Source organism: Oxyura jamaicensis, chromosome 1, assembly GCF_011077185.1.
Source record: "Oxyura jamaicensis isolate SHBP4307 breed ruddy duck chromosome 1, BPBGC_Ojam_1.0, whole genome shotgun sequence".
NCBI classification, from domain to species: Eukaryota; Metazoa; Chordata; class Aves; order Anseriformes; family Anatidae; genus Oxyura; species Oxyura jamaicensis.
The window spans coordinates 5,690,205-5,712,590 of NC_048893.1; the positions used below are offsets into that span (position 1 = coordinate 5,690,205).

Consider the following 22,386-nt stretch of genomic DNA (forward strand, 5'->3'; position numbering starts at 1 on the left):
TTTTCCTGTGACAACAGCACACAAATGAATTAAATTAATTAAATGATTTTTTGGTGTAGGGTAGGGAAAAGTAATTTCACTGGAATTGCACCACCTTAGGATCCACACTGCATCAGGTCTCAAGTTACGTATTAAATGTCTGATCTTCACATATGCATCAGATCTGCTTGAAGGGAGACCTAGAAAATCCTGTAGTCTTACTCACCTTGTGCATGAAGTGCTTCAAATGATCTGATGAGAAGTTCAGGTGCTGCACTTCCCCATCATATCAGCAACAACACTCCTGGACTACGCATGATTAAATTCAGAACTGTACCATGCTTAGTTTGTCACTTGGATTTTGGAATGGAGGCTATCTTACTCAGCACCACCCAACTTCCCACCCCATTCTGTGAGACTCCTCAAAGCTGTGGTCATAGAACGTTCATAAAAGCTTCTAGACCAGCTATATTTCCATTATTCTGAGCTACAACAAAGCTGGATTTGACAAACAGTTTCCTTTCTCAATTTGAATTTGATCTATGAGCTTAAGAAGTTTCTATAGTGACCACTTACATGGGATAATGTTACATTTCTCTGCACTCTTTTCTCTGATTTTAGAAAATGCCTCAAGCTGCAAAATTCAGACCTCGATTTCATACTCCATCACAGGACTCACATTCCAATTCACCATGACACTACAGATCATTTTCCAAAGCTATTTGAAGCCCACTTACAATAGTTTGGGGGAAATCTTGATCTAATGTTGTAGCATGGACCTCTCTGATCACAGTTAGGGAATGGGGGAAATCTTGATCTAATGTTGTAGCATGGACCTCTCTGATCACAGTTAGGGAATCCTCATATTGTGTGCTCTACAACCAAAAGAAACACATACATTTAAAACAATGAAATAAGTCCTGTACCAGTTGCTAGCCAGATGGTATTGTGAACTGTTGTAATTCATCAGCAAAACAGAGGAAGGAAGTGTTTTAAAGCAAGATTATATTATTTTCCTTAAGTTCGTATTATGAAATCTTCCTGAAGTGAATTTTCAGAACTTCAGAGGGAATGAATGGAACGGGGCAAACCGGAGACTCACTGGGGAATTGCTAAAAACAAGGGAAAAGTGTGGCATGCCACTCAAATAAAGGAAGAACCCATTACCAATTCTCATTCTGGGGAGAGATACGAAGAAAAAAACAAAAGTAACATAAAAAAGTAATTAGTACATTATAACATATGGTGATTGTATCTTCTTAGTAATTACTGGTTGGGAAGCACTTAGGTGCTTCCCTCACACTGGGGGAAAATAAGACTGAAACCTGAGAAAGAAGATCAAACAAGCAGTGGTATGTGTACCGTGTAGGGATACTGCAAGATTTAGCAAACTACTGCCAATAAAGTGCCTTGAGATCCTTAAGAAAAAATGCTGAGAAAAAATGCATTTTATTTTCACTGCCTTTTAAGAGACAGAGTACATTTGAAAACCATGAGAAAAAAAAAAACATATCTTAAATGAAAATGACCCCTGACCACTAAGTTCACTCCAGTCAAATAAAATACATCCTGTTTTTGTAACTTTATAATACAAGGCAGAGCTTGGTCTGCATACACTCTTTCCAGCCAAAGATTTGACCCATAGTTGAATTTTAATTAGAAGCAGGGGAGGTGGTGGGAAATACAAAGTGCTGCTCCCACTTAAGATAAAGGGTGAAACCTGCATTTGGGAAAACACTGAAAACTGAGTTAGTTCATTGTACTGTCTCACCACTAAAATTAGTTGATAAAAAGTGCTTAGAAATATCCTCTGACAGGGCCAATGTATCCATTGTATCAGTTAATTGAATGACACACAATTTGACACTTAAAATACATCCTGAATTTTCCGTACAATCATGAAAATCTCTCACACAGGCTGCGTCATTTTTTTTCTTTATAATTTTGTCCTGGAACATTTGCATTGAAGTGCAAAGGCATAATTATGTTGTGTCCTGCATCAGTCACCCCCCCAACTCCTTCCCATGGGAAGTTATTGTTGGGTAACCCCTCGTGCTGTGCAGACAGGAATCTTTTTTCTCCCCGTATAGTTTGTAGAAGAGCTTGGAAATGCCTGGTACGTGCAGTCTCTGGGTAAGCCCTAGGTAAGTGGGGTCACATTTTTGTGAGGCTACGTAACTCACTTCTACAGCCCGTTTCATGCAGGAAGTCAGACGAGATGATCTGATCATTTCATAGCCACGTGGATCGGACTGATCAAGCAAATCTAAGTTTAGTCTGCAATGTATGTGCCTATATGCAAGCCAGGTGTCTAGGCTCCCATTAGAGTAGCTGGAGAGCTAGTCAAAGGAGTTCAGGTCATGATTCACCTCATTATAAAATAGACACTTATATCTGATCAGATTAATCACACCCTAAGCTCTGCTGACCATTTTTTTCATCGATTATACTGGGAAGCTACTTGAGAAATACCTGCTCTGATTTAGATGTCTATTTTATAAATACCTGACCTCAAGTTCAGCTTGCACTTTGAAACACGTACCTTCAAATCAGCATCTAGATGCTCAATGAATCGTGAGTGCTATTAAACTAGCCAAATGCAGGTACCTCCACTGACTGCGATGGGAGCCGCAACAGCTACCTCACACATAAACACCTACATGCAGACACCTAAATTTAGGTGTCTTTATCTGCGTGCTGAGCCTAACCTGCACATTAGGTAAATAAATCTGCTCCCAGTCAAGTTTGTAGAAACACAAGTTTAAAATCCAGATTTGAATAACTTTGATGAACTAAAGAGAAGCAAGGGGGGTGGAAAATAGAATCTCAACTGCACTGAGAACTGAATATAAATCAGTATATGAGCCAAACAGGAATCTGTTCTGTATGTCCGGTATCTTGTCTCCTGTTTTTTTTATATCTTTATATACATACCTCCTACTCAGCTGCTCAGAAGCCAGAACAGGATCTGCCTTTGTAGAAATAGATCAGGATCTTTTGTCCTCTTCATGGTTATAAGCTGATTATCTGTTTCTGAGTAGATAAAACACACTTTGTGATCATTTGTCCTTACCGAGAAGATGTTTACCTTGTATTGAAATCTGCTGTGTGGTTGATACCTTAAATTAACAATTCATCTTAATGATTCTTAGTATTTCAGTTGCAAATGAAAATCAGGGATTTATAGATTCTAGTGTTCTCAGGTGATGACACAGTGTACCTGTGTGGGTTTAAATACTTAGCATTTAATGCACTGTAAAAAACATCAGCAGCACAATCTATTTTTACCAGAGATAGACTATGTAACTAAATGTTTTCAGTGCTAATTAAGGCATTCTCATACAATGACGATGAGTGTTAGACAAATACCTTGTAATCAGGCAGCACTCCAAATCTGCTCCTGTGTTCACACTGGATATTGCTGATAATTATCCTCTTCCCAGTCATATTATCATAGAAAACATAGCTGGAAGGGACACTGAGATGGGCTCATCTATGGCATTCTCCTACCCCCAGCTGGATCAGCTATACATAAAGTTTCTAAGCGATTGGATCTTTTTAAAAAATATATTAAAATAATATCTTATTCCTTACAGTTTTCCTTGCAGAATCAGGCATTGTTTTATTTCCTTTTGTGGGACAGATTTATTTTTTTTTTTTGATCAAAGAAACAAGGAAAAAAAATCCACTACCTTTGGTTTATTCTGCATCCTGGGCAAAATGCAGAATAATGCAAATTACTTCTCCATACAAATAAAATAGATGAGCTCTTTTGTTCCAGCTGTCAAGTTCAGAAATAACTGAAAGGGGAACTGTAGGCTTGAGGATATGAAGAGGAGAATCATTATTTTGTCAGAAGCCTGTGTCTTCCTACTAAGAGACTCCTAATCGTAATAACAGGCATCCAAAATCTACAGAACTATTTTTGAGCGATATCAAGCTGTACAGATCTAATAACCTAAACAGGACCAAACTGTCCTCTTTGATACATGTCAGTCTGTAGGGAATGAGAAGAAGTTGTAGGTGTAAAGCTGAGCAGGATGTGGTTCACAGCCTGTAATGTTTCTCATACCTGAACCCCTTACCGTGGTGAATCAGTGTGGAGCTATAAAAAGAAAATGGGGATTCCTCAAGATGAATTCAAATCCCTACTCTAGCAGATATGAGCAGATGGAAGAAACAAACAGACAGCTCAATGTGTTACATGAGAACTCCCACAGTGTAGGATAAATCCTGAGGTGGCATAGAGCTGATGTAGTGAAGAAACAAGGGGGCATCAAAACATCTCTTTTGTGTGTGTGTCACATTATCCACGAGGTTGTGAGCAGCCACATTTGATTTAATTAGCATTAGGTTTGCTCTAATTTAGCTTGTAGATACCTAACTTGGGTTCCTAAATTTAAAGATCTGGGGCAATATTTTTAATATATTATTGGAAATGTAGTATGCATTTAGTCAACTTCAAAAGAAACTTCAGAAAGAAAAAATAAATAAACAAGAGATGTTCTGGCTCACATCTAAAATGACAGCAGACCCCATTTCTGGGGGAACCAAGTCTGAGAAGTGAAAAAAGCAACCCATCAGAGCAGCTGCGGAGGCAGGAGTGACAGCCACCCCCGGAACCATTCTAGTTTTGTCTCAGCTTTCACCCATGCTCACTGGCTGTTGCTCCCCTCCTGATACTGTTACTCCAACAATCCTCCTTTCTTTCCATTTATATTCTCACAACCAGTCTCACTTCACCAACATGCTACATAGCCTACATGTCTACTATTACCACATTGCCACCTTCACCTTGTATATGTAAATCAAGCTGCTTTTCTCCATCTCTGAGCTTTTTTAGAGCAGGGAGTACAGTGTCTTTTATGGGGGAGTCTATTCCTTTCTGAGCCTTATGCATTCATGTCATAAACATTATTTACCTTCCTAACGTCCCTGTAATTTCACTTATATGGATTGATCCAGACCTAGACTACTGAGTAATGTTAATGTGCGCTGAATGAAAGTACTTGGTCTTTTAGTATCAAAAAGATGTGCAATTATGTATTTATATTGCTCTGCAATTTGGGGAGCATTGGGTAGCAAAGGTGCTGTCTGAATTCCATTTTGTACTGTCGTGGCACTGAACCTACACAGATTTATTAGAGTCCATCCAAAAGCTGAAAGACTTCATGGACTGTCGTGAGTTGCCACTATTATTCTCAAGGCTTGAGAATTGCTGTGCCAATGAAGTCAGTAAGAATCCAGCCATGAACTTCAAACAGGACTAAGATTAAGCTGGCTTGCAAGTCAGACTCTTCTACGTCCTCAGCAATTCAAATGAAACTTCATGCCACTGTCAACAGCCAAATTTGTATTTTTGTGAAAAGCACGACGAACCTGAAAAACTTCACAGCCACAATTAATTCATATAAACATATTTGTTTTACCTCAGATGTCCAAATATATGCTGCTCATCTCCATGAAAGCTCTTGACGTGCCCAGGTTCCTACGGCTGAATGTGTCAAGAATCGTAGCATGGAAGTCATGTACCAAGGTACTACTGAAACAAGAAAAACAGAAAGAAAGTGGAATTTAAATAATATACTAAGTAGAAATGACTTTTTTTTGTCTACATCCAGAACTAAGTGCATCAATATTGATGAAGGAGAGATGTAGGTAGCCATGTTTTAAAGCAAGTGATATATTAAACTCCATTATTTCACAGGCACCTTACCAAACCCTCCTATTTTGCACATTGTACAGATCTCATTGGAAAAGTGATGTACCCAGATTTGAGTAAATTAATGTCAGAGGGATTAAGTAGGCGTAAATCAGGAAAACATTTGATTTCCTTGCCTCTGATGAGAATGGAGGGGAAAATCAGTGTGCATACATTCTTTCCTGCTGCTTTGCGAAACCCAAGCAAAAGTTTCTCACACAAGCAGAATGAAGAAGTGAAAATGAAAGCAGAGATAAATTACCAAGTTGGCTGCTTAAAATAAATGGAACTCTAAAAAATCACTAATGTGATTAGTTCATTACAACGGTCATTGATAATTGATAAGTCCATTGCCATATTAAGACTCTTCCAGTACTAATAAGCTCAGCTCTCAATAAAACAGTTACCTCGTAATGAAAGTCACTAGTTTACTGCAGAGTTACTGTAGTGCAGGAGTTTTCATTCTTCATGAAAACAGAAGAATAGTTTTAAGTGTAGGAGAGTGGCATCATTGTGGAGGTTACATTAGCCTGGGTTCCTTTGAAAAGCTGATCATACAATTTGTCTCGTACTACATTTGATAGCAGCTCAAGGTTCTCGGTGATCTTCAGTATCCACCTGCCTTAAGAGCACTGATGGCCAGATACAGACCCAAATTATTGCCCCTAATAAGGGAAAAGCCGCAGAGTTCACTCAGCAATCATCTGCTGGGTTTGACCTGCCACCAGCCTGCCCCCTTCACATGACGGCACGTCTTGCCTAATTAATGGACAGGCAATGGGGAGACCTGGAGGGCTTGGGGGCAGTAAGAGGGTAGCTGAATCAAAGTGTTAGGGACAAGCTATTTTTTTGACAACAGAACAGGTAAAGATTGTTTTCTACAAATTCAGCACCACACTGTCCCAGCAACACAAGTCTCCCCTTGGATAAAATCCCCTCTTTTAAAGTATTTGTATTTGGCACATGAGAGGTAAGGCTGTGTCTGGCTCTGAGCTATGCTGATCGATTGGCACGTGCACACCGGCAAATTGGCTGATACATCACAAAATAGATGGCCACTGAGCTCACACTGCCGCCTTTTTCCACGGAGCAAGCGTTAATTTCTGCCTTTTTGTTCCACTCAGCAAAAATTTTCATGAAACTTTTAAGTTTTTCTTTCCACCTCCTTGACAGATCTGGGTGACTGGCAGGTAGCATAATTCCCTGAACCTCTTAAAATTAAAATAATCTTTTTTATTAAATTTAAAAGTCTCTTTTAATTTGTGGGTTAGTATACTCTAAATACAGAAAAAAATTCTTCGCTCATTATGTATTAATATTCCCTCTGCCTGGAAACAGGAACACGAGCACTTTGACACAGAGAGTTACAGGATGTTTCTCCACAATATCAGACAGCTGTGTTGTATCGAGCCATCGCCCCTTCCTTAGTGCCAGCTCACTGTGAATTTAACACGTGTGGCCTTGAAAAGATAAAAAAGTGCAGCAGTTCCTGACCCTGATGGTACTAGAGAGAGCAGATTGGGCCATGTTACTCCAATTGGAGCTTGTCGGTTCTCACATGCGAGATTCATACAGCTCTGGCTCCAGCTGGAGCTGTGTCTCAGCACTGTAGGCTGGTGGCCCCCGTCCCCACCCTCCCACAGTGGGGAGGTTTTTTGTTTGTTTGTTTGTTTTTGTTGATGTTGTTGTTTTTTGTTTGTTTGTTTGTTTTTACAGAATCACAGAATTGTAGGGGTTGGAAGGGACCTCCAGAGATCATCAGGGCCAACCCCCCTGCCAAAGCAGGTTCCCTACAGCAGGCTGCCCAGGTAGGCGTCCAGACGGGCCTTGGATATCTCCCGAGAAGGAGACTCCACAGCCTCCCTGGGCAGCCTGTCCCAGTGCTCCGTCACTTTCACCGTGAAGAAGTTCTTTCACATGTCGGTGTGGAACTTCCTGCACTCCATTTTGTGGCCATTGCCCCTTGTTCTGTCCCAACAAACCACTGAAAAGAGGTTGGCCAAATCCCTCTGTCTCCCACACTTAAGATATTTGTAAACATTGGTAAGATCAAACATTGATAAGATCAATGGGTTTTAGATTAAGGGTTTCAGCAGGAGGAAGGGTTTTATGCTTTGCTGCTGCTGGAGTTGTGTCACCTGTGCCAAGAAGATTGTGGATTGCAGTCTCCATTGGGGCCTTCTGCTGGTTTATGGTCTGAGCCCGAACTCCTGCCTGCTGTTCCTCACACCCAAGAGAAGAAAATGCACAGTGAGCAGCTTCTCTGGCGATTCCTTGTCCTGCCTCCTGGCTGACACATCAGACACAGCACAAAGGTGTTCAACACAAAGATAGGTTAAGTCGCTGACAACCCATTAGTGAGCACTGCTCTGGATCAAGCCTCTTGCAAGAAATGCTTCACTTGAGGATCCCTTCCTCCTCTAGCCCCCACCTAGTGTGTTGCAATGCCAGGCTTCAGCTTCTCACTGAATTAATTCTGTGACTGCACTAACTCTTCTAGACAAGGTGAATTTTATCTGTGTTATCCCCACGAATCTTTTGACTTTGCTGGTACTGCCCGTAGGATTCTGCTGCTTCTCCCATTTCCCTATAAAAAAATCACACTCATTTGGAGGATTCTGCTATTATTATCAGATAAAAATCCTACTTCACTGAAAACAAATGAATATCTTCCCCAGTTCTAATACAATATCTCTGCTGGTTGTTATCGGGTGACAAGAAAAGGAATGAAAGAATACACTGAGCTGGAAATTGGCCAAAGGACAGGAAACAGGTGAACAGGAAGAGTCCAGAAAATCTAAAATATTTTGTGAAGGAAAGAAGCTACTATCAGAGGGGAGGGCAAGGTGGGTAGAGGGTGTAATTTTGTGGTGAGAATTGCTCTTTGCAGAACTGGCTTGGAAAAAAGCCCAGCAAGCAAAAGTGGCTATTCCCAAGGGGGGCTTAGGAAAAGTTTTGCTCTGGGCCCTACCAGCAGCTACGATTTTGTCTTCTTTCACGGCGATGTGTGTAACATAACCACAGCAGAGAGCTGTCGACATCTGGAAGCAAGCCCTGAGACATGAGGTTAGAGGACAGCCAGGCTCAGAGGATTCTCCTGCTCCGTTCTTCCGCGAGGTACCTGGGTGAGACCAGGATTTGTACCCTGTTGTGGGGGCAAGGGGAGTGTTGGCACCATCTGCCAGAGGCATCTGACTGCGCTCCCTTGGTTCCCTACGCAATTGATAGAGAGAAGCAGGCAGCCTTGAGAGGCGTTTGGAGCAGGCATCTCATGGAGATGCTCTGACCAGCCCTCCAGAGGAGCGCGTGTCTCTATCAATTGTGTTGGCAGCCTTGCAAGGTCAAGTATCTAAATCGGAGACCTCAAGATACATACTCACAGGACAGGAATGAATGCCTTCTTTATATCGTCTGTTATAGCATCCAATGTTATTTCATAATGATGATCCTCGTTCACATCTTAAGAATCTCATAATTGGAAGGCACCTAAGAAAAATCCAGTGTGAAAGCCAGGGAAATATGAATCACTTTCAAACCTCTGAGGACAATGAAGGATGAAAAACGAGTACGGGGAGGATAAGAGAAAACCAGCAAATAAAGATGAAGAGGGAGAGGTCTAGTAACAAAAGGGCTTTGATCATCCACCTGGTCTCCAAGCTGAAGGGAAATCGGCAGCGTGCATTTTGTGGAGCAGTGCTGCCACACAGTGACAGCGAAAAAGCTCTGATCTTCGCAGCAGTAACGACACGGGGAGCTTTATGCTTAATGCCAGAGCCTAACACGACACTGCCTTGTCTGCTGGAAGAATGCAAAATATAATTACAGGAGGCAATGTTATAAATTCCTAATCTGAGCCTGACTGGAGTGACAGGTGTTGAGCTAGTCACCCTGGTTCAGTTTATTACAAAATATCAATAGCAGTTACTGAGTTAAAACTGGATTCAAGCCCTTTCTTTAGCAGAATAATCAATGACCAAAAAAAATCACTTTCTCTTAGAGTACGAACTAAGCTTTTATGCTAGTATGCTATACATTAATTCTGTTAACTGATTTTGAATCATTAGAAAGAAGCTAGTCCTCAACTAGAGGACGAATATATGGTATCTGTTACATGAACATATGAATATACGTTTCTCTGTGACTAACATAAATTAAAATAATGTATTTTCACTAGGGAAAAAAAAAAAAGTCTAGGATCCAAGTAAGGTTAGGTAGTAATACCCTATGAATTCCAGCAGTGGGCAAAGGAAAGGCATCATGCCTCTAGAAAATCCCAGCCTAAGTGAGTACTGTCCTGAGGTTTCTGTACTATTTCTCTCTTAATACCAGTGTAGACAATTGTTTAAGAATACAGTAAAACACGTTTCATGGACAGCACCATCATGGAAGTCTCATCTGGGAGACCTTTGGCTAAAAGCAACAAATATTCATCTTTTCTTTAGGTAGCCCCGCAGGGTTCCACATCAGAGAAACCATTATGCACTCATCTATCTCTTTGCTAGCAGAATGCACAAAGCAGGAAAACAAATTATTTTCCTTGTGCTGGGTGTACAAACAGGGCCTTCTTCTCCCTGTAGTTGTGGAGCTGCTACACACCTGACCAGAATTTAAGCAGTCCTTGAGATTTAAAGGTGCTCAACTGGCTCCCAGTGGGATTTGAATGCCCTCAGAAGTGTTGAAAATCAGGTCACAGGATCCCCTGGGAATGGCAGGTTGGTACATTTCAAGATAAATAATTTGCATGAAATTCAGCAGGGAACATGCCTGCCTTATGTTCCATAGACTAGTCCCATTTTTTCATCACAGCACCCCAATTAATAGGTAGAAGTGTCTTTATGTATGTATTTACTCCTGTTCATATATGTGTATGCATACTTGCTCGCATGCACACACAGCTTCCCTTTTGCAGTTTTACATTTCAGCCTCATCTCCACAAAGTCTGCCTTTACCCTGGGATGAGCTGCTATTTACACTGGCCACCACTGGCCATTGGGGTGAAGCAGGTACTCCTAAAAGGCAGATGTCACATCTGGGCTCACTGAAAGCCGAGAAAATAAAAATAAAAATAAATGATTGTGCCACATAAAAAGGGGATTCTGTATGCTATCTTTGCTGTCTGTGCACGTTACCTAACAACATTAGGATGGGGACCCAAGAGTGCATTGTGACACTAAACACACTTGAATTTTGAAATGTCTTTTCCTAGCACCCTGTGAAACCCTGAGAAGTTTCTGTAATGATCTAAAAATAAAGTTGCATTATGTCCCTTATCATCTCTCTTTTTATTTTATATGAAAGATCAATAAAGATAAAGGTTAGAAAAGCCCTGTCTGGTACTTGCAATCCTGGCTCCTAATTGTCTCCAGTTGGAAGTGTGAACTCAGCCAAAACCGCAACGCTGCTAGCAAATGCTATAAAAAGGAAAGCTGTCTGAAATTGGAAAAGTTTTTTCAACACTTTCTCAGAGAAGGCAGCAGCAGGTCTGTTTAATACATTGGGGAAGCTGCAGCCAAAAAAAAAGCTGTGATGGAGGAGGGTGTGAAAGGAAACATGAGGATGTCAATCAAAGCAAAAAGGAACAGAATTTCCAGGGAGCTGGATATGCTATATTAAAAACAAGCTATTTTGAGAAGACCAAAAAATATATTTAATTGGAAATGTAGAGAACAGCAAGACGTAGTAAGAGAGGGAACTGGAAGAAAATAAAAAAAGACTGCAACTCACAATACCAACTTTGAAGACATAGATATTGAAAGAAGTTGCTGGCGAGTGTTGCAGGGGAATGTGAACTCCTCCCAGAGCTGGAATATGTCATGTTCTCTGTGTGCTGGCCTTCGCCATGCCAAGCAAGGACTCTGAGAACTGCTGTGATCAATTTAGAATGATCTGGTGTTCTTCTAAATGGGCATTTTTTGCCACAGATTCCTCACATATTAAAGTAAAATCTGGAAGAACTTTTCAGTGAATGATCATGAAGCACAAATCATATTAAAATGCAAATAGGCAAATGGGGAAAGTCAAGTCCAGACCTAACTCTCAGATCTATCAGTGTCCTTCAACATTTATAAAATGTACATATCACTATTTCTATTACAGTAGAGCCACAAAGCCCATCAATGGGGAGATAAGGAAACAGGAACACAGATTTACATTTACAGAGAACATCTGCTGGACATATAACAATTTTATTTTAAAGTACCTATGGCTCTGACAGAAAATGGAGCACAAACAATGAAGACTCACTTGTGCAGAAAACATTTGAATTACTAATACCTTTCACTAGCTTTTAGGAAAGGATACGTGATGAGAAGATGTGATAAGGAAGGAAGACAAGGGAATCACAACTGGGGCACCCTGTGTCTCCTTGAACAGTGCTGCTCAGTCCTCAGGCTTGTCAGCATCCCATGGCAGATGAGATTGTTTGCTAGCTGCCTCATCCACACAGCTGCTTCTTTCCCAGGAGGACTGCCTGAGCCAGGTGTGAAGAAAGAGAGGTCATCACTCCTGTGAATAAACAGAGAACAGCAACATGAAAGAAATGTGAGAGGTTATATTGCAAAGCAACATTTTTTGGAAGAACTATTTTAAGTAATCAGGGTCTCCAGAGAGTTGCACATTTCTCAGACTAGAAAGACTTACTATGCATAGCACTAAGAAGTGGCAAAGGAGAGCTTTGGGGTTCAGCAGAAAGACAGACAGAAAGGGGTCCACCTCCCCACATCCATCTCCCTGGTAACCTAAGCAAGCACATACTAAACCTTTTTCAGAAGCCTACTGAGCTCCATCTTAGGAAAAAAAAAAAGTTTTTTTTATATATCAAGGTGGCTTCCATTGCAGGGCTGTTTCAGTTTGAGTCCTCTGATAGCTGTAACTCTGCTCCTTAAATTCTGGCTCGAATATGTTCATGTTCAGTTTACAGCCGCTTCCTATAGTGCCAGCATGGTTCTCCATCATGCAAAGCTTCTTGCCATCTCAGACTGCAAAATGCCCACCCTGTGGAGAGAGCAGTCCTATGTACTTTCAGCTTTTTTGCTGGACTTAAGAAATAACACTGTTCTCATCCCTCATAACAGAGTCTCCATTCGACATGTATGAGCAGAAACATATGAAATAATCAAGACAAGCTGTGAATATACATTTACCTATATGTCCCTAAAATGCTTTGAATCATCTTAAAATCTCATTTCCCTTTTTGTTTGTTGGGTGCTTCATACAGATTGCAGAATGACTCTGTGGAACCAATTAGAGTACCTAAGTGTTTCTCCACAACTGCTGAATGAAAGATGATCTTACTAGATCCCAAGTATATGACCCCAAACCCTGTAGCACTGAATTTCATCCCATGCCAATTACTCTAGGCCTCAAAGCAATCTCATTCTTTCTGTACAACACAATTGTCCTTTGTGTTAATGATACATCCCAAATTAGGTGTCATAAATTTTCTCAGCATAGTCCTAATCTTCATCCTGTGGCCACAAATGTGAATGTAGAAAATGTAGTGAAACTGTCAGTATTTTCTAGTACCCCTGGCCCTCAAACACCCCCAATATACCCGTTAATGAATGCCACCTTCCCAATCAGCTCTTCCAACACGAGAGTGTCCAAGGCAGCCCCACTGGTTTTGTAACACATCGATAATCCCAGTCGCATCTCAATCCCGTATCTGTCACTTCGTTCAGGAGAACGTATCTAGTGGGTTATACGAAGTGAGGAGGTGGACTGTACTCCAGTTTGTCAGTAGTGTGCAGGCTAATCTTGGAGAAGATATCTCACTTCTTTTTTTCTTGCAGTCCTCAATTTCAAAGATTAAGGTCCGCAGCACAGAGGAGTGCAGTACAACGTATGTCTTCCAGATCTTTACATGAAAGATGCAGTGACGAACTGATGAGCTGTATATTGTAACGCGCATTAGTCTGTTCCTTGGTGGAATCATGGCATTTATTTGGTCCCTTACACACACACTGCATTTAATTTCCCTTCATTTCCCACTCTTCTTTCTTGTTTTCCCCTGTTTATTCATCTTGGAGTCAACACATTGGGGAAATCTGTTTTTGCAGCTGGAGAACAGAATGGCTGAGGACGGCGGGGTAGGGTGCATAGGGTTTTACTCTGTCCCCTCACGCCTCAGGAGGGGACACGGCTCATCCCCTCCTGAGCAGCCCTCAGCCTCCCAGCTCGGTGAAACCCCAAAGCAGGGCACATCTCCCTTTTCTGAGGCTCCGGGGGGACACGTTCCAGTCAGACATTTCACTCGTTATTCACCAACCAGCCCGGCCAAGCCCAGCCCAGCGGGGTGGGGGGGCTCGCACCGAGCCGGGTCAAGCCGCTTCCCCGAGGGACAAGCGACCAGGGCCGGCTTCCCCGAGCTGCCAGCCCGCCCTGAGGCCTCCGGGGCTCAGCTCCAGGCCGGGCAGGAGCCGGGCTAGGGGTCAGTAGCGAGCCGGGCAGCGATGGCGGCGGCCGCCGGGCTGTGGAGGCTGAGGCGGCGCCTGGCCGGGCCTGTGGCCGCAGCCTGCAGCAGCAGCAGCGCGGCCCGGCCGGAGCAGCTCACCCTGAGGCGGCAGGCCGAGGGGGTCCGGTGAGCTGGGGGGAGACGGAATCGGGAGAAAATGGGGGGGCTCTGAGAGCGGGTGGGTGGGAACTGGGGGGGGGGCTCTGAGAGCGGGGCCCTGGGGGGAAGGGTTAGTTAGGGTCTGTGGTCGCAGCGCGGAGTCCGACAGAGTTTCCGTGTGCACGCTTCGGGACGTGTGGGGTTCGTTGTTCCTTTTGAATGTTTGCTCGTTTTGTGTTTGTTTTCGCCTTGCGGTAACCCTCTGTATTTAACGGCTTTCTGCAGAAACATTGTCTTGAACAACCCCAAGAAGAGAAACGCCCTGTCCCTCTCCATGCTGCAGGCGCTGAAGGAGGACCTGCTGCACGACAGCAAAAGCAAAGAGCTCCGCGTTATCATCATTTCAGGTACGCCTTGGCTCAACTAAAGAGAAGGAGAGGCTGAGAGAATGAGAAGAAACAGGTTAATATGGAGCTTAAAACTCAGAATATCACTGAACTATAGAAAACGGGACAGGAAGGAACCTGCATGCTGGTTTCTTACAGTCTGCCAGGAACATGACCAGAACCACACATGGGGAACCAGCCTTCCCCACTCAGACTTCGCTGCCCTTTTATATTCATCCTGCTTTCCACTTTAATATACTTAATTTCTCATTCTCGAAGCCAGCCTTAATAATTGACTAGGTTCTGTTATATTTCTGTTGATAATTAACACATCTAAGAAGAAACGCTGTTGGAACAGTATTCAAAATGTTAGTATTTCAGTCAGGTTGCCTGGTATGTTTATAGAGTTGATAAGCTTTCTATTTCTATTTGTAAAAGTAAGCAGTAAGTGAAATAATTGTTTTTAAAACTACATATGAACAGTAGCTCAAACAGTAAATCCAGGTTCTGATAGTCATAGACTAAAAGAACAAACACTCCTAGGTAATGGTTTTCATGCAGAAACAGGCTGAGCTTGTATGACTTTTGTTGCCTTCAGTGGCAGGTATAGATTGTAGTAAACAGGGTTCAAAGGGTTTAAAGGGTTCTAGTGCTTTGTTCCCCTTGCTCTAAGCCAGGACCAGACTTTGTTATTTTTGCCACTGGTTTGTCAAAACTGTTTCTAAAACTCTCTAATGAAGAAGAGACCATAGTATTGATACTGAAGTCACCTGTAACCTGCAAATGTAAAACGTATCTCTCAGAGACTTCCATTTAGATACTAACCCGTAGCGTTCTTAAAAATCAAGTTGAGATGTTCTTAAGCCATTTTCTTTCCTCTGTCATTTTAAGATAATCTTCCCCTGTTCTTCCAAACATCTTGGAGAAATAAGTTTAATAATTTAGAAAGCTGGGATTTCTGGTACTGAGAGGAGAACGTTGCTCATGTGTAAGTGTGCATGCACATGAAAGTGGAAATAAGTTAGCTTCACAGGGGTGACAAATATATATATTCAATATTTCAAATAGCAGTTACAATTTTTGTAAGATGCTTCAGGTTACTTTTTGAGCATATGGTGCTCTGGGAGTTTGTGAGTACAGTTTGGTTGTTTTATTTTTCTTGCCTGTTTGTTTTTCAGTTTAAATATAAATTGCACGTTCCTGCTGATTTCCAATACCATTGCTGAATGGAATTCAAAACAAGAACTCTCAAGAAAAAGACTTGTCAGGGGATGCTTTGAATCTTTAACACAGACTTTACAGTGGATACCCCTTCAATGAGGCACAAATGCAGATGTGATTAAATTCCCAGATAATGTATTGCTGATCCAGTGAGCTGATGGCTGGTGTGTGGTTATTGCTAGATAGGCTGTTAACAATAAGCTGATTCTTAAGAAGCAAATTCATAGCTAAGGTGGTGACTTCATAGCTGTAGATGGGAATGTCGCATCCATGCAAATATCTGAGGAGATCTGAAGGATTAAAAAGCTTCAGGTTGGTTTATTTTTATGGCAGATGTCTCATGAGGAAGGAAAACTGTTGCAGAGAGAGTGTATCAATAGAGCATGTTTTTATCTTAGCTGCCACTTGAGGAAAGCAAATCCAAAACTTACACCTACAGAATCTTGTTCTTTTTCTACCCAAACCCTAGAGAAGCTTTTTGAGATGAGTGTTATCAGTGGAGGAACAGAGGCCATAACAGCCCTTCTCATTCTTCTCTAGCAGAACTTTTTTTCCATTGTTGCCTTAAACACCATGACACAAAATTCTTGTTGCTTATTTTGTAAAAGTTCATCATTAGCGTACAATAAACAGGGAATAACCCTACTTGTTTGTCTGAGAACAGAGCAGTCCACTGTCACTCCAGCTAACTAGTTTACATTCTACCAAAGAGCAGTTCAGTCCAGTATCTTAAAAGAGACTGGGCTGAGAGGTGTAAAGAACCTTATTTTTAACTGAGTTAACTTGGAGTGGAAGTAAAACTAAGCCTTTAAAATACTTATTGGCATTAGTGTGGTTAAATTATTTACTGCAGCAATTTAAAGTTATTTCAGAGCGCAGAAGGCCATATTTAGGAAGTGAGTGTAAAACACCAATTCTTTTTTATCATTGTCACCTTTATACCTTTAAATGGGGTATTGATACACCACTTGGTTTCTTGATTAGTTCAGACTGACGTTTCATGAAATTCTTTGCAGCTGAAGGCCCTGTGTTTTGTTCTGGCCACGATTTAAAGGAACTGTCAAGCGAAGATGATGTGAAGCATCATTCCCAAGTATTTGCAATGTGTGCAGAGGTAAGCAGTTCTTCTTAAGTGCCACCCCCTTTTGCCTTGTTTTAATAACAAGCAGTGATACTGGTTTAAGTTAACACCTGATCCTGGTGAACTTATGTTTTCCCCAGATTTCTCTATGTGCAAATAAAAATCCTAGAATGCCAGTGTGCATGTTTCCTACTGGGTGAAGTCATGGCGTGTTCCTTATTTTATCCAGTTCTTCTTGCACCTGAATATTTGGGCAGTGTCTTTCCCAGAAATCCAGGCATAACAAACTCATACCACTTGTGGTCAAAGGATCTTTCCCAGCATCTAGCTAATAACACAAGACGGCCTTAAACATCAAGTAGACAATGTGAAAGCAAGATCTGAATACATCTCTGACTCTGGTTGCCCAGTCAGCAGACCATACAAGATCTCATTCTTATTGCAGAAGCACAGACCTGAAGGTTGGGATGTTAGAGTGGATCCTGGAGCCTTTGGAGAGAATGGCAAAAACCTTTTTGATTTTAATGGCATTAGAATTTGACCCCCCCAGTCCTGCTCAGAGTGATCACAAAAAGCTTGAAACCTTTTGTTCTAGTTACTCTAGAAGAACTAATGATATCTATACACATTGTCAAGCTAACATTACTCATATTTAATTCTGTAAAAGCCACGGAGTGAAGGTGACTACTAACTACTAAAAAGAAAAAGAAAAGAAAAAAAAAACACAACTTATTCCATGCATGTAGCATGAAATCAAGAGTTGATAAATTTCTCACTTCAAGGACCAGAAGAATTTAAATTGTCCTGTATGTATCTCTAGTTCTGGAGCTGTATATTCAGGATTAATGGTAAGTATAGCAAGCTAGTCTTTGTTTTTATACTGAGAAAAAGCAAAAATACAGAATATCCCTGTATAGAGCTGAAAACATGCCTAGCTTTCTTTCTGAGAATGGTGCCCTACTGCATAGTAAGTTTAGTAAGGGAGCATTATTACAAATACCAATTTTGGATAAATATTCCTGAGACCATGAAATTCGGAAATAGGAAGCTATTCCAAATCTAACTGGCCAATGCCCTTGTCAGCCTGCTCTACCTGAGCAGGGTGGGTTAGACTTGATCTCAAAAGGTTACTGCCAACCTAAATGATTCCCTGAAACTGGCAAAGCAAGTTCAGAAAGAAATGTAAGAGGTGAAACGACATTTTGATGTAATCTGTTTGATGATGATGATAGTGGTAATAGTACTTCACAACTTCTACCTGAGTATTTCAAAGGGATTTAAGTTTCTTATAAAACACAGCTCACTAGTATCCCTGCATAGGCTTGCTGATAAACATAAGGGCACTTTATAAACAGAAAAAGAAATTCAGTCTTATTTTGGGATCCTAATTTAAGTACAATGGATACTACCCTAAATAACATGTTTACATCCTGCACTAGGGGGGTCCAGAGCACTGGGATGGTTTTCAGGAGCTTTGGCTTGGACATTTGTCTGTGACTGGTAACCATATGCAGGTCATTTCAGCTGCTGTGCCTCTGTTTCCCCATGCCTATAATACTGCATTATATAGCATTGCTAGCTTTATCTGAGAACTGAGTATTCTCCACACAGGAGTGCGAGACAGCTAGAAACATCACTTTCTCAGAGGCTTTTCAGGTACAAAACCATAGGTACTGGGCTTTTATTTTTTTCAGGGAACCATTTACCTTTGAATATTTATAACCGGAAAGAGTATTTTACTTGCTTCTGTGCACACATGCACATACTGTTACTCTTTTGTTGTCTGCTTTTCAAAATGCACTGAAAAATTGTTTTTAAACAAAGAAAATGTGAGACGAAGACTGATGAAATTCAACACCGAATGTAGGTAACTTCACCTAAGTGACGTAACATTTGCTAGACTTCATCTACTGGAGAAATTGAAATAGAAATTTAAAAATTGTTATCTCACTACACTGTGCTAATGTGATAATTTTTAAAATGTAGATAATGACAGTAATCAGTTAAATAGATTTTCTATGTGCAGGTATTAAAGTTAGGTTAGTTTGATGATCCCCGTTTTATTTAAGGAGAACCTGAGTTAGAAGAGCTAGACAAATACGTCTTTCTTAACTTCACCTATCTAAAGTTGGATGTCCCACCTCTGAAAGCTACAAGAGTGAAAGCACAAGAGTGTTTGCCCATCCAAAGTCTAACACAGATAGGAAAAGTTGGCTTCATAAACCTACATAATTGGCTACACAGCCGAGCAGCGACTGGAACAGCAGTGGTTTGGTGCATTCAAGCATTAAAGCAGGTTCTGCAGAGAGAACTTAAACTCCAGTCTATGAAACTGGAAAGTGCACACCGTGATACCAGGCCTGTGAAGCACGTGCACGTTTTAGAACAGCCACGACGTAACTTCAGGGACTAACTGACCACTTTCTCCTGTGCATGCAGGTTATGACTTTAATCCAGAAACTTCCGGTGCCGGTGATTGCCCAGGTAAATGGCTTGGCTACAGCGGCAGGCTGTCAGCTAGTGGCAAGCTGCGACATTGCGGTGGCGAGTGAGAAATCTCAATTTGCTACTCCTGGAGTAAACATTGGATTGTTTTGCTCCACACCAGCTGTGGCCTTGGGCAGATCTCTTCCAAGAAAGGTAGGCTTCCTTTGCAGGCACTCATTTTAATTTTGCAATTAGTAGGTTCCCCTTGCTAGGAGTTTTAGTTCCATTGCCTTAACTTCATCTTCCTACAGTACAACATGCAAAATATTTCATTGCCAAAGACGTTTTCATAACACTTTGGACTGGGGGAAAAGTAATAAAGGGATGACCTCTGTTTAGGGGTAGCAGCTTCCTACTGGTCTGATTCCAATCAGCAGGAACTCGTATCAGCAGCACGCCAGCTCAGTGAGCCCTCTGCTTTCCAACAGACAGCTCTGTGCTTTAGACAGTGATGTCCTCCCCTGATGAGAAACCCCTGCAAGTTCAGGATACCAACTCCACTGAGGTATCAATTCTGGCCAGGCAGTGACATTTCACTACCAGCATGATCCTCCTGCATTTAGATCAAGATGCTTTAAATAGCATCTGAAACCCTCCCGTACCTTCTTCCTGGTTTATTTCCTACTGATTGTTACTATACATTTCTCGCTGCATAAGCAGAAGTATGATCTGTAAAGCCTCCAGAACTGAGAAAATAAATGTTCAGTCATGATCCTGTTAGATTCGTGTGGACAGGCTCTCCAAGCCCAACAGGGTTCTGCTGAGATGTAAGGACAAGCCCAATTGCTGGGTAAAAACTTCAACTTTAATTTTCCTGTCTGTATGGCCATCAAGTTCAAATACAGTTCAAATGTGTTTGTTTGTTGGTGTTTTTTTTTGTTGTTGTTGTTCTTTAAGTGTGCTATAGTGTACAGTTATAACTGATTCTAAACTAATACTTATGATTTTTACAATTACCATTTTAAAACTTTTGGAACGTAATTTTCTCTGTGCCCCCCTTTAAAGTAGCAGGTGTGTTCCCTACAGTGCTCAGGATTGCTGATTTTACCTTTTATCAAATGAAATGTTGTCATTGTTTGTAGCTACCAAAGCAAAGATAGCAAAAGGATAATCAGCTCTTACGATTCTGGGTATTAGTCAACTGCATGAAGACTCATGGAAAAAAAATCTCATTGATAAGTAACACTGAATAGTCAGTGAGCACTTGGGGGATGTCTTTATTTGAAACCTCAAGCACAAGATGCTGAGTGCAACAGGAGACTGAAGTAGATGGAGCTGTTAAGAAGGACACATTTAAAAACACCCAGACCAAACTTAAAGGAAGGTATCTTCAAAAACTGCAAATTGACCTATTAGGTGCTTATTTATTATTCCACACTCATCTTAAAATACAGAGTTCAGCTATCTGACTTTGTGGACCATCCACATCTCTCTTGATCCCTACTGCAATCACTAGAGATTCTGGGCTTTTGGAGGAAGAAAAAAAAAAAAATACAAACAAAAGCAATACAGCAGTGGAATTGACTTAATGTGGTATCTTTTCTTGTTCAGGTGGCATTAGAGATGCTTTTCACGGGTGAACCTCTTTCTGCCCGTGAAGCGTTAATGCACGGGCTTGTCAGCAAGGTGGTACCAGAAGACAAGCTGGAAGAAGAGACCATGAGAATCTCTCGCAAGATATGCAAAAGCAGCAAATCCGTCCTGGCACTGGGGAAAGCCACTTTCTACAGACAGATGGCACAGGACCTTGATACTGCTTACAAAATAACCTCTCAGGTCATGGTAGACAATTTGACTTTGAGGGATGGGCAGGAAGGCATTGAAGCCTTTATTCAGAAACGTAAGCCTGTCTGGTCCCATTCTCAGGATGAGAAGAAATGAATACTGTTTCTAAGCTAAGCTTAGCTGTGCTTCATGATTCTTCACGCAGTTGCCTTTGGGAACTATATTCCTGTTCTTTCTGAAAGTTAAATTTCTTATCACACATATGCCAAAGCCACAATAAATGATTTCTAAGTATATATAATAAATTTTAAGAAAAATCAAACCAACTGTTTTTTTTCAGCAATGAATCTTTTTTGTGGTTTCAGAAGGAATGCTGTGCGACAAAAATCAGTTTCATATGTCCCAGGTTGTATCACAGGGACTGGGAGAGAACTCAGATCACCCCGTTTAGTCTCCCTAGTTCTGGTTGTTATTAATAGAGAATTAAAGGGTTTGGGCACATTCCAGAGGTGGTGGATGACTTATATTCCAATGCGGTTCAGTGTGTTACAGACAGAAGCCAGTAACACTAGCCCATTCATCGTTATGAATACACGTGCTTCTGAACTGTGTGTATTACTAGTTTGTCTCCCTCAGCAAATCCTGTTGTTTCACCATCAGTTCGAATTAGCACGTGCCTCTTCCAGATCTAGAGGATTTTGCTGTTGACTCCAGGGAGGCTAAGCCTGGCTTGGGGTGTTTGGTTTCCACAAAGGGCACACTGCAAAAACCACTGCCTGTGGGTTTCAGCAGAGACTCACCTGGCAGTGTTCTGACCCAGTCATTATTTTAAGGCTGTATGTCTTCAGTTTATCACAGAATCTTGGGCATGTAAGGCTGACTTTGTGCTCGGAGCTGGTCTTTACCAACACTGGAAGAGGTCAGCCTTGGATTTGAGGTGTTGAAATCTTCCAACAACAGGGATTCAGCTCCTCTTCTGGGTAGTCTGTCCAACATTCCTGGTGAAAAATAAATAAAAATAAGTCTTTAACTTGGAGGCTCCAGTCTGAGCCTCAAAGCATCACTTTTCAAACGTTGCCCCGTTGCATTATCTGACATTACTAAGAAAACTTCAGCTCCATCATCTTTGTATGCCTCTTCAGGCAGTCACAGGCTGCACTTAGATCACACTAGGCTCCTCTGTGCCAGACTAAACAAGTCCAGCTTCCTCAGCTCTCCTTGTAGGTCACGTTCTCGAGATAATTGACTCTGGTGG

General features: G+C 41.5%; 1 protein-coding gene and 1 long non-coding RNA gene across 2 annotated transcripts; one reads left to right on the forward strand and one right to left on the reverse strand.

The window, feature by feature from the left end:
* Positions 1-780: 780 nt before the first annotated feature.
* On the reverse strand, positions 781-13,954 carry LOC118166418. Its single transcript, XR_004750489.1, has 8 exons — positions 13,233-13,954; positions 11,954-12,184; positions 11,405-11,605; positions 9,326-9,475; positions 9,061-9,166; positions 5,409-5,521; positions 2,914-3,006; positions 781-854 (listed from the first exon to the last, which is right to left on the reverse strand). It is a non-coding gene; the product is annotated as an uncharacterized LOC118166418 (long non-coding RNA).
* A 148-nt stretch (positions 13,955-14,102) lies between these two features.
* Positions 14,103-21,453, forward strand: ECHDC3 (enoyl-CoA hydratase domain containing 3). The gene is made up of 5 exons (XM_035325256.1): positions 14,103-14,258; positions 14,517-14,638; positions 16,855-16,952; positions 19,359-19,559; positions 20,958-21,453. The coding sequence occupies exons 1-5, from the start codon at positions 14,131-14,133 to the stop codon at positions 21,285-21,287; spliced, it is 879 nt and encodes a 292-aa protein (XP_035181147.1). The 5' UTR covers positions 14,103-14,130; the 3' UTR covers positions 21,288-21,453.
* Positions 21,454-22,386: the final 933 nt, after the last annotated feature.

Excerpts from the sequence above, each read along its gene's own strand:
- ECHDC3 (XM_035325256.1), top strand. The coding sequence starts at position 14,131 with ATGGCGGCGGCCGCCGGGCTGTGGAGGCTGAGGCGGCGCCTGGCCGGG. Across the intron at positions 14,639-16,854 it reads CCGCGTTATCATCATTTCAG|CTGAAGGCCCTGTGTTTTGT; the intron begins GTACGCCTTGGC and ends AATTCTTTGCAG. Across the intron at positions 16,953-19,358 it reads TATTTGCAATGTGTGCAGAG|GTTATGACTTTAATCCAGAA; the intron begins GTAAGCAGTTCT and ends CTGTGCATGCAG.